A 16338-nucleotide genomic window follows, 5' to 3' on the forward strand; every position below is an offset into this window, starting at 1 on the left:
TATTTAATTTGATAACAACAACAAAATAAACCAACATTTTATAACAATTTCACACGGAATAAGAAGAACCAAAAGTAAACTAAATTATTTTAGGTAATAAAATATTTTTAAAGATGACTAAACAAATAATGATAAAGATCATCAACATCATAATCATTCATAAAGAGATCATTAACCTTTGTTTGTTTGTTGGTTGTGTTCTCTCTCGCTCTCCCTCTCTCTTACATATTAATGAACTTGAATGTTTGCTTACTGGCGCAGGAGACTGAAGTATGTATATGTACATGAAAACCGGAAATATGCTCTAAAAGTCAAATCTTAGACACTATTAACATCTTAACATTCCGCTAAAATATGGTCCCATGTTGACCCATTTTCTATGTTCTTAGAAATGAAATGGAATGACAATATACCCGGCAACCCGAAATTGCAATGGTGTTGCCATACCTTTTGACACCTTGTCATTGACGAGAAATCCCAGGGGAATTTTGTCACACAAGCATTTCGAAAGGATTGTTGGGGCTTGTATTTTAAACTGGGTGAAACAACATTTTTTTGGGTTATGCTTAATCGATGCTTATCCGGTGACACCTGAAAATTGTAGAAGTTTTTATTTCTGTTGTAATTTTGTGCCTAATTAATATATACATTTGAAATTTAACCTCATTATATCTTGGCTAACAATGTCCAGAATAAGAATAAAGTAGAGTATTTTATGCCATAAACTGTAAAATCTTAAAAACAAATGAAAAATATGAATTTCTGCAGTGCATAAATTAATATGTGACATTCTGTTATTGCCACAAAGAAAACGGTCTTGTTAGATCAAAGAGGAAGTCTCATGCCCGTCCGTATGTCCATATATTTTTGTGAACAAAATACAGGTCGCATTTATTATCAGATTGAGATGAAATTTAGCCCAAGGACCCTATTGAAATTGATGAGAATCGGTTCAAATTTAGATATAGCTCCCATATATATCTTCAATCGATTTCTGGTGAATTGTGCACCAAATGGCCAATATCAGTTCAGAATTTAGTCTAGGAGCAAATAAATCAAATTTGGTGAAAATCGGTTCTGATATAGCTGCAGCTCCCATATATATATTTCATCCGATTTGTTGTTTTAAGTCCCTCACATTCGTAATATGCACTCCATTAGAATGATATTTGGTACCGGACATCAGATACTGCTCGATAATACCTCTATCAAATTTCATCGTGATCGGTTCAGATTAGGATATAGCTCTTATATATATATATATATTTATCCGATATTAGATTTATTGTGCACCAAATGGCTAATATGAGCCCAAATGGTCTCCGTTTTGGTAGTTACGACTGAATTTGTCCTATAAACTCAATACTTCAAATTTGGTGTAAATCGGTTCAGATATAGCTATAGATCCCATATATATGTTTTATCCTTCACACGAGAGATATGCATTCCACAAAAATGATCTTTGGTACCAAATATCAGATACAGCTCTGAAGTAACTGTATCAAATTTTGCCAAGATGGGTTCAGATTAGGATATAACTCCCATAAATATCTTCAACTGATCTTGGGTTAGTTGTGCAACAAATGACCAATATCACTCTAAATGACTGAATTTTGGCACATCCGACCGAACAAGTACATTAAATCTTATGAAATTCTGTTCAGATATAGCTATAGCTCCCATATATAGGTTTCATCCAATTTGTGTTTCAGTCCCTCACATTCGTAATATGCATTCGACTACAATGATATTTTGTACCAGATATCTTATAGAGCTCGGAAATCCTCTGCCAAATTTTATCAATATTAGTTCAGATTTGGATATAGCTCCCATATATATCTTCAACCGATTTTGGGTTAATTGTGCACCAAATGGCCAATATCTATCAAAAATTCCTAAATTATGATCTTCATCAAATAAATTCTTTTGTTACAGGAGCTCTACTAAATACGCATAGTGGTGTAGGGTATCATATCATATCGCCCACCCCTCCTCCCCCACCCGAAATGACTTCTTCTTACTGGCTTTTATTAAGGAAATGTGCCAGAACATTATTATTTTTACTAAGAATTCATAGCGCAATCGTAAAAGCAGGTAGCGTTGGCTTCCTTCCTCATTCTATTGATAACTGCATAATTTTGTTGCTATTTTTGGAAAGATCACATTTGTATTACACACTAGTCAACATCCTCATTTATTGGTCAATGCATGTTATAACGATGGGTTTGAGTCTGACCGACGTGACGAGACATGGAGCATTTGGTTGGATGTCACGTACTGTTATGCGTTTGATAAAACAGAGCATAACATGACGGTCGTTTTCTCTCCATGGCATAAATAGAGAAATGTATCGCATTTGCGCCCTTTATTAGACAAACCCACTACTGATACCTTCTATGACCGAAAATTGCTTAAACAGTTATAATTATATCTTTCGATAATCGGATTTTTCACAATTTTGGCAACATTTTTCACAGGAATTGTTGTAAAGTGGGTATTTCGTGTTGACACTAGCTACTATCTTCTCTGATAGAATATTATCTTTATATTTGGAAAATTTATGCCATATTTTTCGACGGAATTGTTTCAAACTTTCTATGACTGAACATATACTGTACAGATCAACGCTTCGATGTTACGATATCACCCCATATTCGGTATTTTGATCATTTTAGCTAAATTTTTCAATGGAATTATACAAAACATAGTATTTACAGATTATAACTATAATTACCAGGGAATTGGACTTAACGCCTTAAAAGATCTCAATTGTTTTGAAGCAGTCAAACGAGATTCCTTTTCATGAGATGACTGTGGTGGTATAGGGATTGTGCTATGTTCCATACTAACGATATTGTTGTGAAGAGAAAAAGTAGATTCTTGAACTTTTGAATTTACTTCAAAAATTTTAAATTTTCTCCAATCCGCTAAAAGTTTTTTTTTTTTAGCCCACAATTCAACTAATATATGTTTACATTGGAACTTTTTAGTACTCTGAAAACGTACCGTAAGGTCGATTTCGAATTTCTTAAAAATGCGTTGCATACTTTTTGGCTGGCATTGGCGATTTTAAAAAGTCGAATTTTTATTGTCAAAATTGATTAATCCAAGGTCAGGTCACGTACATATATCTATTCCAAAACCTGAACGTAGATACCGTTTTTCATAAATAGTTTTAGTATTTTAAATAACCAAAATATGGGAATGCAGAATATTTGCGAGAAGCTGCTGGACGATAGTATGCACGGAACTTATTTAACATATAATTAAAGAAATTGATAACACTTCGCCACACCAAAAAATAATTATTAAGTCCCAACACCCCTCTTCCAAATATTTTGAAATATTCGGCTATATATAGTTTCAATATGTACAGGATGAAAATGTAAACCCTCGAATGAGTGGTCTTTTTGTAGGGTATATTAAGTTTATCATTCCGTTTATAACACCTCGAAATAAACATTTTAGACCCCACAAAGTATATATATTCTTGACCAGCATAAAATGCAATGTCGATTTAGCGACGTCCGTCCGTCTGTGGAAATTATTCTAGCTTCCGAAGAAAATGAAGTAGATTGATAAAATTTTACTCAAATGTATATTGTGTCTGCAGGCCATGTAGTGTTGGGCAATGTAGGTCCCCATATAACGGTACCTCCCGATATTCTGTATTTTGATGATTTTAGCCACATTATTCGCCGGGATTGTTTCAAATTTGGTATTTGGAGTTCGTAGTAGATACTACAGCCTAAGACCGAAAATTGTCTGTGCAGGTACACGTCTTCATATAACCCCCATATAACGGTACCTCCCGATATTCGGTACTTTGCTGATTTTAGCGACATTATTCACCGGAATTGTTTCAAATTTGGTATTTGAATTTCGTAATGGATACCACACCCTATGGCAGGAGATTGTCTGTGCAGGTTCACGTCTTTATATAGCCCCTATATAACGGTACCTCCCGATATTCGGTATTTTGACGATTTTTGCCACATATTTCCACTGATTTGTCTAAAAATTGGTATTTGTATTTGGTCATAATGGGTTCTAGCTCCGGTAGCGAAACATTGTATGTATAGGTCCAAATTTTTATATAACCACCATATAACGGTACCTCCTGATATTCTGCATTTTGATGAGTTTTTCATGGAATTGTTTAAAAATTGGTATTTCTAGGCCATAATTAGTTCTAGCTTTGGTGGCGAAACATTGTATATGTGGGTCCACTTTTTTGTTAGCCCCCATATAACGGTACCTTCCAATATTTTGACGATTTTTGTCGCTTTTTTCCAGATTTTTCTAAAAATTTGTATTTGTAGTTCGAAATGGGTTCTAGCTCCGGTGGCGAAACATGTAATGTATAAATCCACGGTTTGGTATAGCCCATATATAACGGTACCTCCCGATAGTCGGAGTTTTGATGATTTTTGATAAAAATTTTTCACGGATTTGCCCAAAAATTGGTATTTGTGATTCCTAATGGGTTCCAGCTCCTACGGCAAAACTTTGAAAGTTTAGCTTTAAGATGTGGAGGAGGTTCCCGCTTTGGCTCCCATGCAACGGACTCACCCACTTTATGTTTTTTTTTTTAAGTCTAACAGCCTTATCAAAACGGTCTTACAGGTATTTTTAGTTTAAAGTGGATCAGGTGTGAATTCAGATACTTTTATATAAAAATGTCTTCTTTATTCAAAGTTAAGAGTTCGGCCCGGCCGAACTTAATGTTTGTTTTTTTTTTTTTTTTTTTTTTTTTTTTTTTTTTTTTTTTTGAAGGAAACAAAAATTTAGCCTTTCCCATCGTTTAGCTTGGCTTTTTTTACCTCTTCTTTAAACCACCAGTTTTAGCCACCTCTTTTGCAAGTTCTCTAACACTTTTTTCTTCATAACGTTTATCTAGTTAAACTATTATTGGCAGCCTTAAAGCATGAAAGCATTAGTAGAGCAAATGGGAAATGGGAAGCAAAGCAAGAAAAACCAAACAAAACTAAGGCAGAAAGCAAAATGTTGGAAATTTGTTTTTGTTTTTATTATGATTTAGTTTTATGATTTTGGTTGTTTTGTTTCCTCCTACCATTCGGTATTCCTCATACACACATTGACGTCGCCAGAAAGTGATTAACAAATAACAATAATAATTGTACGATTTATGTTTTTGTTATAGAAAAACAGCACTTAAGAACTACAAATTACTCAACGACCAGGAAAAATATTGTGAAATAAAAAAATAATAAAAAATAAAACCAAAAAAGATAACATTCTCTAAAAATTCTCTCGTTGTTGTAAACTGCGTGTTTCAATTCCCATGTCGTCCAAGTGATATTTACTCCTCATACATGTCGTGTCGTTTGAAAAGAAATGCACAGAGAGTGAAATCGTCAATGAGTAGTAGCTGACACAAAATCTCAGGTGAAGAGAAGAAGAAGAAAAACAATTCATCACACCCCAATAAAATTCCATTGACAAATCCTCCACAAAACGAAGCACTTTATAATCCGCCATTCATCGGTGCCGAACGGAAATTGAAATAAAAAAGATGACCTCCAAACACCATCACATAAAGGCCCATCAGCCGCAACATCAATCAGCAACACAGCAGCAGACATTTAACGATGGTGACCCATTCAATTACGAAGAGCTCAATGTCATCGGAACAGGTGAGTAATGCTGGACCAAATTTTAAAGTGTCACAATTTCTTTTTGAGTCTGACCACAGAGGCAATGTCAGAAATACACATGTACATATATTGTATGTTTTCCTAAGTTTGGATGTTTTTCTGCTTTGTAGAAGATCGTGTTCAAATAAAAAAAGTTTTTTTTTCCTAAAAAGGTGTTTAAGGTATTTCCATAGAGGACATTGAGGATCTTCCTTTAGAATTGCTTTCGCAGAGAAGATTGGAAAGCTCCTCTATAGGAAGACCTCAAGGACTTTTCAGGTATTCTTAAAAAGCCTTTAAGGTTTTTGGCTGTAATTAAGACATTAGGGGCCAATCGTAAAATATATAACATTTTCTGACATGAGGGTTAGTTTTGCACCACCTTGTATATAGCCTTAATTAACTTCTCATAGAAGGCCTTAAGGTCTTTCCATGGAAGGTCTTTAAGTTCTTCCCATAGAAGGGCTTTAAGGATATCGAAAAGACCTTCTTATTTAAAGGCTTCGTATTTATGGCCTTAAAGTCTTCACATAGAATGCATTTATACTCTTCCTATAGGAAAGGGTTCCTATAGAAGGTCTTTGTGGTCTTCGTTAAGAAGATTTTTAATGTATTTCTATAACAGGTCTTTAAGGTGTTCCTAGAAGGCCTGTAATGACTTTGTATAGAAGACTATAGGGCCTTCTATACAAATACCTTTAAGTGTTCCTTTAGAAGGCTTTTCAGGTCTTGCTATAGAAGACCTTCTTCGTCTACAAGTTCTTTGTGGAGAATTCCTTCACATTTTTCGTATAAATGGCCTTATAGGTATTAATAAAGAACGGGTTTAAGGGCATCTTATAGAAGACAATAGGCGCTTCGTAGAAAAATTAGTTAAGGGCTTCCTAGAGAAGTCCTTGAGGGGCTTCCTAGAGAAGATCTTTATGAGCTTCTTCAAGAAGATTCAGGGCTTTGTAGTGAAGGTCTCTAAGCCCTTTGGATCTTTAAGGGTTTCGAAGGATGGTGTGAAGACGAAAAAAATGGAAGACCTTTTGGAGTTTCTCAGGTTAGGGTTTTGTATAGAAAGCCCGTAATGTCTTTTGATTCTTCTCAACCGTCTTCTTGCTCGTTAACTTCACAATCAAAATTCATATAAATACTTAAAAGCTGACATCATTTTTACTTTCTTGCTATTTTTTTTTTCGTTAAAAATTCCCACGTCGATTTGGCTAAGCCATAACAACGTTGAAAAAAGTGGATGTGCCGTCAATTGAATGAAAGTAAAAACCAGACACACAGATTTAAAAGATACAAAATATAGAAATAAAAATTAAAAAAAAAGTTAAGCAAATATAAAACACCTGCCGAAAATATAAAACCTTAACCCTATATTGAATCATTGCGATCCAAATGTACTATGGAAGGCTAGGGTTAATTTAGTGAACAGTGAGTGAGCCAGTTGAACTAAAGTGGATCAGGTGATCTAAAGTGAGCCAGGAGGACAATATAAAGTGAGGTGAACTAATGTAGTAAACTAAAGAGATCAAGGAGAACTATACCGAGCCGGGTAAACTAAGGTGAGCCAGGTGAACCATACTGACTCACTATTGTGAACTTTGGTGTGTCTTGTGATCTATAGCTGTACTAATCGTAGTGATTAAGGTTACATATAGTGCACGAGGTGAACTATAGTGAGCCAGGTTAACTATTGTGAGCCAGGTCAACTATAGTGTGCTTGGTGAACTATTGTGAGCCAAGTGAACTATGGTGAGCCAGCTGAGCTTTAGTGTGTCATGTGAACTATAGTGAGCCAGGGGAGCTATATTGAGCCAGGTGGACTATAGTGTGCCAGAGGAACCATGGTGAGTCAGGTGAACAATAGTGAGTCAGGTGAACAATAGTGAGCCAGGTGGACCATAGTGAGTCAGGTGAACTATATTGAGTCAGATGAACTATAGTGAGCCTTGTGAACTATAGTGAGCCATGTGAACTATAGTGAGCCATGTGAACTGTGGAGAGCCAGGTATTTAATAGTGTGCCATGGAACTATAGTGAGCCAGGGAAACTATATTGAGCCAGGTGAACCATAGTGAACCAGGTGCACTATAGTGAGCCAGTTGAGCTATAGTGAGTCATGTGAACTATAGAGAGCCAAGTGAACTATAGTGATCCTGGTGACATATAAAGAGCCAGGAGAACTATCGTCAGCCAGGTGAACTATAGAGAACCATGAATATGAATGCTTGTTCTATTCAAGATTCTAACAAGCCAATTTTCAGTCTTTATAGGCTATATACAAAAAGATTCAAACCATCCAGTATTAAATGTATAAACACAATTATTCGAATGTTATCTAATTGTATTTCAATTTGCATATTTCCTACAGACACTCCAGTAAGTCCACTCATGAGACTATACACATGCGAACCTCTCAATAATTATATAATTGAAATTGAAAATACTCTGTATTCAGTTATAAAAATTGTTGACTTTTTCGATCTTCTGAACCAGCGCAACAGCCTTACTAAACTTGTGCTATAACTGCCGCACTTTAGACATTAACATTAAATACTGATTATGTGTTTTTTTGTTATTTTTGACATCCCCTTGACCTATCCCAATAGACGCACAGCAAATCGCTGTCTCTCGCCCTGTTATGTAGTGACTCAGTTAGTCTGGATCTGTCGTTTTTCCGGTGTTGATTTGTTGTTGTTCTGTTTGTATTTTTTGTTTTCTTGAATATTAATTAGCAAAACGAGCATAGTCGTCAGAGCGCATCTCACTTATTTATTATTCTACAGCATTTCAATGATCTGATCCCCACTCTGTGACGATTGTTGCCGTTATGACATTTTGTCTTTACTGCTGCTGGACCACTCTCGCTCACCGCTCATTCATTCATGAATTGAAATGTAAATGTTTATCGAAAAACGAATCTCCATATTTAGATGCGTAGCCAACCCTGTGATCATCAAGTGTTTCAATTTTTGGGCATACATTAGAATATTTTTTAAAAAATTATTTTTTCTTTTTTGTAAATTTATCTTGGATAGTTGAAATGTACTTGACGATGTGTGGGCTAGCTGGCATAGTTTTGTGGAACAATCCTCAAAAAACAGATATTTTTTGATACAACTTGAAAAATAGATCATAGGAGCTACTGTCGGCAATTCGAACTATTGTGAACCAAGTGAAATATTGAGAACCAGTTGAACTGATGTAAATAAGTTACACTCAAATGTTTAAAGCTTAAACGCCTAGGTGAAATATGGTGATCTGGGAATATGGTAAAACAGATTGTGTAGAAGAAACAAAAGTGGAGCCAGTAGGCAACACATAGATTTTGGCTACTTCTTCCACTTTTTTTTTGTAAACATGGCGATGTAAGTTCTCCTGACAATATGAGCCAGTTAAAAGCAATTTAGATTATTTATTGAGATCAGGTAACTGATGAAGATTGAACGAGGTAAAAAAGTGTAACAAGTGAGCCATCTGAACTATAGCGACCCGGGTGAACTCTTACATAGTAAGCCACTTAAACTTTAATAATTTCCGCAAAATATGGTGAACTAGGAGAAAACTACTGAGACAGGAGCACAATATTACATTATACAAGCCACGAAAATCACCGACATTGATATACAGGGTAAGATAAAAAACTGCAACAAAGTCAAACGCCATAACTTTTGATATATTTAATTTAAATTTTATTGAATGAAAGCAAAAAATGTCAGAAATAGCATCAAATTTTAGAATAAGTTTAGATTTGTTCGAATTGGTCACCTATGGCACGAATTATGGCCTTCAAACAGCAATTAAACCGTCACACACTGCCCGAATGTTGCTCTGCGGTATTTTGGTCCATTCCCTGCGAAACGCTTGCTTGAGGAGATCGACACTTTAGCATTTTTTAGTGCCAACCTTGTTTTCCAAAATACTCCAGACACAGTAGCCCAACAGATTGGTATCCGCAGATTTTGGTCGCCATTGTGTGCTGGGAATGAAGCGAGGAACCTCATTTTGTGCTGCTGAGTCCTGTTGTAATGTCCAAGGTCTTCGGCCAATATGTTTGCGTGCCCAAGGCTTTAATACACCCTCCAGAATATTTTCGCGATAATATTCGGCATTTATTCTGATGCCACGATCGATTAATACGAGCGGAGAGCGACCATCGGTTGTTATGGCGACCCACACCATCACCATGGCCGGCGCTTGAGTTCTGGTGGCCAACCAAAGGTGCACATTTTCAGCAGACCTTTGGACAACGAATGTTTTCTCATCGAAAAAAAAAACATATTCGGCAGTCCACCACTTTCGGACAAGCGAAGCCACTCTTTAGCTATTTTGAGTGTATTTTTTCTGTTGTGGTGTAAGTTCTTGCACCTTTTGGAATTTCAATGGGTTTTACCCCAAGCTCATTTTTCAATATTTGCCGATATATTTGGCTGGAACCCGTGTTACAGTGGCCGTAAAATGGCACATATCGCAATATTCCATTCAGCAAATATTGAAAAATGAGGTCAGGGTAAAGCCATTAAAATTCCAAAAATTGCAAGAACTTACACCGCAACATTCACGCAAACATTTTTGCCGCAGACCATGGACTTTCCAACAGGACTCAGCACCATCGCACTCAGCATGCGCCACAAAAGAATGGTTACAAAATGAGGTTCCTAGCTTAATTTCCAGCACACAATGGCCATCAAAATCTCCGGATACCAATCCGTTGGGCTACTGTGTCTGGAGTCTTTTGGGAAAGCAAGGTTGACACTAAAAAATACCAAAGTGTCGATCACCTCGCCCGGAATTACGCCAAAATACCACTGAGCCACATTTGGGCATGGTTTGACGGTTTCATTGGCCGTATGAAAGCCATAATTCGTGCCAAAGGTGACCAATTCTAACAAATCTAAATTTATTCTAAAATCTGATGTTTCCGACATTTTTTGCTTTCATTCAATAAAAAATAAAAAATGTAGCGTTTGACTTTGTTTCAGTTTTTTTATATCACCTTGTAATTTGATATTTTACGTTTTTCTTACTTTCTGTGTAGATTAGATCCTCTCAAAAAATAAGTAATATGCTTTTTTTTGTTTTGGCTATGGGTTTATTGAAGTTATTCAAGAAAACCTCCACCCAGGAATGACAAGAAGGGCCTTCAAGATCCAGATGGAGTGAGAATGACATTAAAGACTGACAGAGCCTCAAGCTCAACATACCTATATTTTACAATCGTCAGCAATCAGAGTTGCTAACAATACTCCCACAAGGGCATGTCACCCGAAATAAGTAGTCAAAGATCTGGCGGCTCCTAATTCGTATGGAAATGTTGTTTCTTTTTCCACTTTTTTTATCGGCAGTATTTGTTTTTATTTTATTTTACTACCCCGTTCTATTTAGTTTTGTCTTTACAGAAAAGAAAATACTGCAACGTCAACATAATCACTCTCTCTCTCGCTCTCCGCTCTCTCTTTCCATCTCCTGCAGTCGATGTTGTCGTTATCGGGAAACTATTGCTGCCTCTGCTCAGCTGACGTTATATTGTCAGCTTTTTTATTTTACTTTTAAAATATTATGTTTGTTTGCAATAATTGTTTGTGACATTGACCTCTTTTTTTGTTGCTATTGCCATTGTATTTTGGTTTTCTTTTTATATTTATGTTTTGCAAGTTGTTAATTTTTGTTGTATTTAATTTTATTTACTTTCATGTATTTTTGTTTTGGATCTTCCTCATTGGATCGGTCAATGGCCATGTTAATTCATTGATCGTCGGTCGGCTTGCGCTATTAATTATTGGCGTACCTCAATACTATGTGGCGGCTATCATCCGGTTCCCCCACACTCTTCGCTTTGGATTGTTTACATTACGACTATTTGTTTATAAATTGCGGCTGATGGTGCTGATGATGATGGGATTCCATAACCATAACAATGTCAATTTCAACTTACCTGCCGCCTTGACTCAATACCACCTGTTAATTATCGACACACACACACACACTCGGGCACCAAACAAATCGATCAACCAATCAAAATGTACCCCCACAACCAGGCGCCTATGGCACCGTTTATAGAGCGCGAGATAATCTCACTGGCCGCATTGTGGCTATCAAAAAAGTCAGAATAACACTGACAGATAATGGAGTGCCAATGTCAACGTTGCGTGAAATTGCTCTGCTAAAACAATTGAATGCCTCGGATCATCCGAATATTGTCAAGTAAGTAATCAGAGATTTATTCCAAATCACCCTACCTACCTTGTGTGTTCTGGAAATCCACGTAACAATGAAAATGTGAACTTAAGATTTGGATTTAAATATTGACATTCATACGATGGTGGACTGAACTTTCTAGCAATGATAATCTGGTATTTTAAGTGATAAGTGGTGATGAATATAACACGAGTTTCATGAATCACAAAAAATAAATATAAATTATTTCAGTGTACACCTTGAGCTGACTCTAATTGATAAACTTTAAAAAGATACAGCTCGGTGTTTTGATGTACCCAAGAAACATTGGGAGCTGTATCAGCAGAATAAAATGATAATTTATTTCTAAAAAAAATTATAAAACAAAATACCTTACATTCCTCATTACCAAGTGTTACCAAATAATTATATCCCAGCCCCTTCTTAACATAGACATTTAACGTAGGAATTAAGTACTTACCAAACTGCCACCAAAAGCCATTACATAAGTTGAAACTAACCATCGAACTTTTATTGCGATGGCAATCTTCTGATTGGTAGCTGTAAAGATCATGCACTCAGCCATTGTTACTAAAATCGGCAGCTCCACCATTTTATTAAGCGAAAAAAAATAAACAAGTTAAAAAGCAGTAAGTTCGACCGGGCCGAACTTTTAATACCTTCCAGCATTTGGAACGAATTTGGAAATTTTTAAAAAAATAAAATCTGTTAAAATCCTTAAAATACCGAATAAACGGTGAATAATGTAGCTAAAATCAGCAAAATACCGTATATGTGGAGGTGCCGTTATATCGGAGCTATACGAAGACCTGTATAGACAAATTTCTGTCACAGGCTGTAGCATCTATTACGATCTTCAAATACGACATCTCAAACAATTTCGGTGAGTATTGTACCTAAAATCGTCAAAATACCGAATGTAGGGAGGAACAAATATATAAGGGCCTATACGAAGACCTGGACCTACATAGATAATTTTCTGTCACAGACTGTAGCTCCCATTACGAACTCTAAATACGTAATTTGAAACTGCTCCGGTAAATAGTGACGCTAAAAAATACTGAATATTGAGAGGTACCGTTGTATGGGGGCTATACGAAGACGTGGACCTGCACCGAAATGTTTCTGACATAGGCTGTAGTATCCATTTCGAACTTCAAATATAAAATATGAAACAATTCCGGTGAATAATGTCGCTAAAATCATCAAAATACCGAATATCGGGAGGTACCGTTATATGTGGGCAATATAAAAACGTGGACCTATATGGACCGTTTACGAACTTAACCTGTCTACTGGCAAAATAAACATGTGTGCAAAATTTTAGCCTTCTATCTTAATTCGTTCGAAAGATAGCGTGATTACAACAGACAGACAGACGGACATCGCTAAATCGACTTAGAATTTTACGCTGATCAAGAATATATATACTTTGTTGGGTCTGACATGAGTATTACGAGGAATTGCAAACGGAATGACAAAATTAATATACCCTCCATAGCATGGAGGAGGGTATAAAAATTGAATGTAAGTCAAGTTTTCTAAAAATAGAACCTTTTTCCTGGTTATTGGAGGCAGTCCGGTAAGTCTTCACCTCTTCTGATATGTCTATGCTTATATAATGAGTTAGGACAATGTTTTGGAAGCAGGTTCTGGTTCCTAAACTTTCCTAATAAACCCATTATTTTATAATGATAACTGTGTGGACATACCCTTGTAAAAATAATGGGTTTGATAGGTTGATTTGTAAGTAGTTACGGTTGTCAACAATTTGTTACGAAAACTCATTATTTGGTAATGGAAACTTTTACTGTGACTTTATCAGTATGATCAGAGATCAGCTTTAAAAACTTGTGGCTCACTTTGCCTTTGGATTCCCCTTTCAATCCCTCTGAATCAAAAGAATCGCGTCGAATAACATCAGTCGTCTTATATCCTAGTAAATATGGGGGCAATTTGAGAGCAAACAATTAAAAAATAAGTAACGTTCGGAGCGGGCCCTTGTTTTTATACCCTCTGCCATGTAAAAACTTGACTTATGGCCGGTTATCATTTAATTTATAATACTTTTTTAAAAGAATTTATGTAACCCCAAAGAACCAAACATATCACATAATAACTGATTTGGTAGTAAATTAGATCCAAAACTTTCAAAATAGTAAAAATCCGGTGGGAATTTCAACAAAAATTGACCTACGTAGACGTCGAGGAGTTAAACTAACCACTGACAACAGAAAATCTCAAATTACATCTTCTTTGGTTGGAAATTGATTCCAAATATTGAAAATACCGAACACCAGAGAGCATAGTTATTTGCCTAAATGTAGGCAGTTCCAATATTTTCTGTGCATAGTTTGATGTACTAAAACAATACATAAAATCGAGCGGTATCATTATATGAGGACTAGGATATGAGAAATATTTAATTTTGAGTTTGGCATCCTCGACTAAGATTTATTTGAGGTTACTAAATGCTAGTCTACACATCATATTAGATTCCTATATAGTGGCTTTTTACAGCATAGTTTCAGGCGATTCTCATAAATTGTCTTTGGTTGCAGCACATAAGTATTTATATAGTACTAGCATGTGCCAAATACATCGTCAGCGAAAAGTCCCCTTTAAAATTTTAGATTTGTCCCAACAGTTCGTTTTAGGTCTCCCTAGTACTCAAAATACACAATTTGTTCAGTTTTTTTTATCAAATCTTTATATATCGTACTAAATTTTCAAGTATTTATACATTCCATATGTAAACCCTAGAAACCAACCTTAAGATCAAATTTCGGAATTTCAGGCCAATTCCATCACCCAATACCTAAATTCCAGATTTCAGGCACTATCTGTTCACCCAATACCAAATTGTACACAAATATAGTACTATTTAGTACTTTTCGTGCACTTGTAGTACACATTTCCAAAACCCAGCTAAAATACAACCCTTTATATAGATCTTAGAGTAAAGCGTTTCTTTCCAGATTAAGAATTATTGGAAGCGCCTAAAAGTATGCCACAGAAAATGCTAAATATGAAATACTTAAATATTGTTAGTAAATCCGCAACTGATTTCAAGAATCAGTGCTCCAGTATTGTCCATTGATCTAAATCTTATCCACATATTGCTTTGAAATTTTTTAAGATATTAACCAGTTTTGCCCTTGAATTGAAAGATTGAACAACTTGGATTATATTTTTGAAACAAAGTCCAGGGACTCAATTCTTGTTCTATGAAAATGTGAAATGAAAACTTTTATAGAGGAAAGAAATGTCAAATGAAAAATATTATAAGGGAAATATTTTTCATTTCATAATTTCATACAACAGGAATCCAGCCCCAGGTATTTAATTTATTTTTCCTACTATCTAACTTATTTCACCTCCTTATTGTACTATGGTTTTAACCTCATTTTCTTACGAAATTTTAAAAAATTGGTACTGGGTTTTACCCATTTATAGTATTTGGAAGTCTTTTAACCAACCGATTTTCCTGGCAAAAATGCAAGAGATTGGTTCAGATTTGGCTATATAGCTATCATATATATACAGGGTGAGATGAAAAAAAAAAACGGCAACCAAATTCAGACTGCTGTTGTCATTACAAAGCCACTCGTCCGACAGCTGTTAAAACCGGCCATGGTAATGGTGGACAGCTATAACTGTCGATGGTCGCTCTCCTCTCGTATTAATCGACCGTGGCATCAGAATAAATGCCGAATATTATCGGGAAAATGTTCTGGAGGGTGTATTGGGCACGCAAACATTTTGGCGGCAGACCTTGGACATTCCAACAGAACTCAGCACCATCGCACTAAGCACGCGCCACCCACGAATGGTTACAAAATGAGATTCCTCGCATCATTTCCAGCGCAGAATGGCCACAAAAATCTCAGTTGGACTGTTGTGTCTGGAGTGTTTTGGAAAGCAAGGTTGGCACTAAAAAATACCAAAGTGTCGATCACCTCAAGCAAGCACAGAGCAACATTCGGGCAGCGTGTGACGGTTTCATTGGCCGTTTAAAGGCCATAATTCCAACAAATCTCTGGCTTATATAGCTCCAATATAAATTCCCCATAAAAAGGTTTATTTGTTTATTCGATATGCAAATTGGTGTAAGGTATCACTCGACTTTGGATCTTTCTTTACTGGTTTTAGATTAGAAATTGTAGGTAGCGCCTAAAATTATGCTGTAAAAATATAAACACGGATGTGGAAAAATTTACTTTGCATATGCCCCCGAAAGTACGTTTATATAACAATTTTTATTTTGATTAATCATGTTTATCGATGAATCACGATAACTTTTATCTAAAGAAAACATCCGTTGATTCTATTGCGATTGATCAATTATCACGATAAACACTTACCTCAACGCTCTATAACATGATGTCAGACTAGAGTTAAAATAATTTAATTTTAGGAAATATCTTCGAGTGTTGTCTAGTAGCTATAAATACAATTATTCACACTGAATATGTTTTCATAATGCGCT

General features: G+C 35.7%; 1 protein-coding gene across 3 annotated transcripts in view; it reads left to right on the plus strand.

Moving 5' to 3' along the window:
- The window catches only part of LOC101892496 (cyclin-dependent kinase 4), a 28864-nt gene that overhangs the window by 1368 nt on the left and 11158 nt on the right, over positions 1 to 16338 (plus strand). For all 3 annotated transcript variants that reach the window (XM_005183325.4, XM_020036686.2, XM_059125442.1), the window contains exons 2-3: positions 5165 to 5657; positions 11690 to 11855. In XM_005183325.4, coding sequence (XP_005183382.1) covers positions 5537 to 5657; positions 11690 to 11855 — 287 coding nt within the window. In that variant the 5' untranslated portion in view covers positions 5165 to 5536. The remainder of the gene's footprint in view (positions 1 to 5164; positions 5658 to 11689; positions 11856 to 16338) is intronic.

Source organism: Musca domestica, unplaced genomic scaffold, assembly GCF_030504385.1.
Source record: "Musca domestica strain aabys unplaced genomic scaffold, Musca_domestica.polishedcontigs.V.1.1 10, whole genome shotgun sequence".
Classification (NCBI taxonomy): Eukaryota; Metazoa; Arthropoda; class Insecta; order Diptera; family Muscidae; genus Musca; species Musca domestica.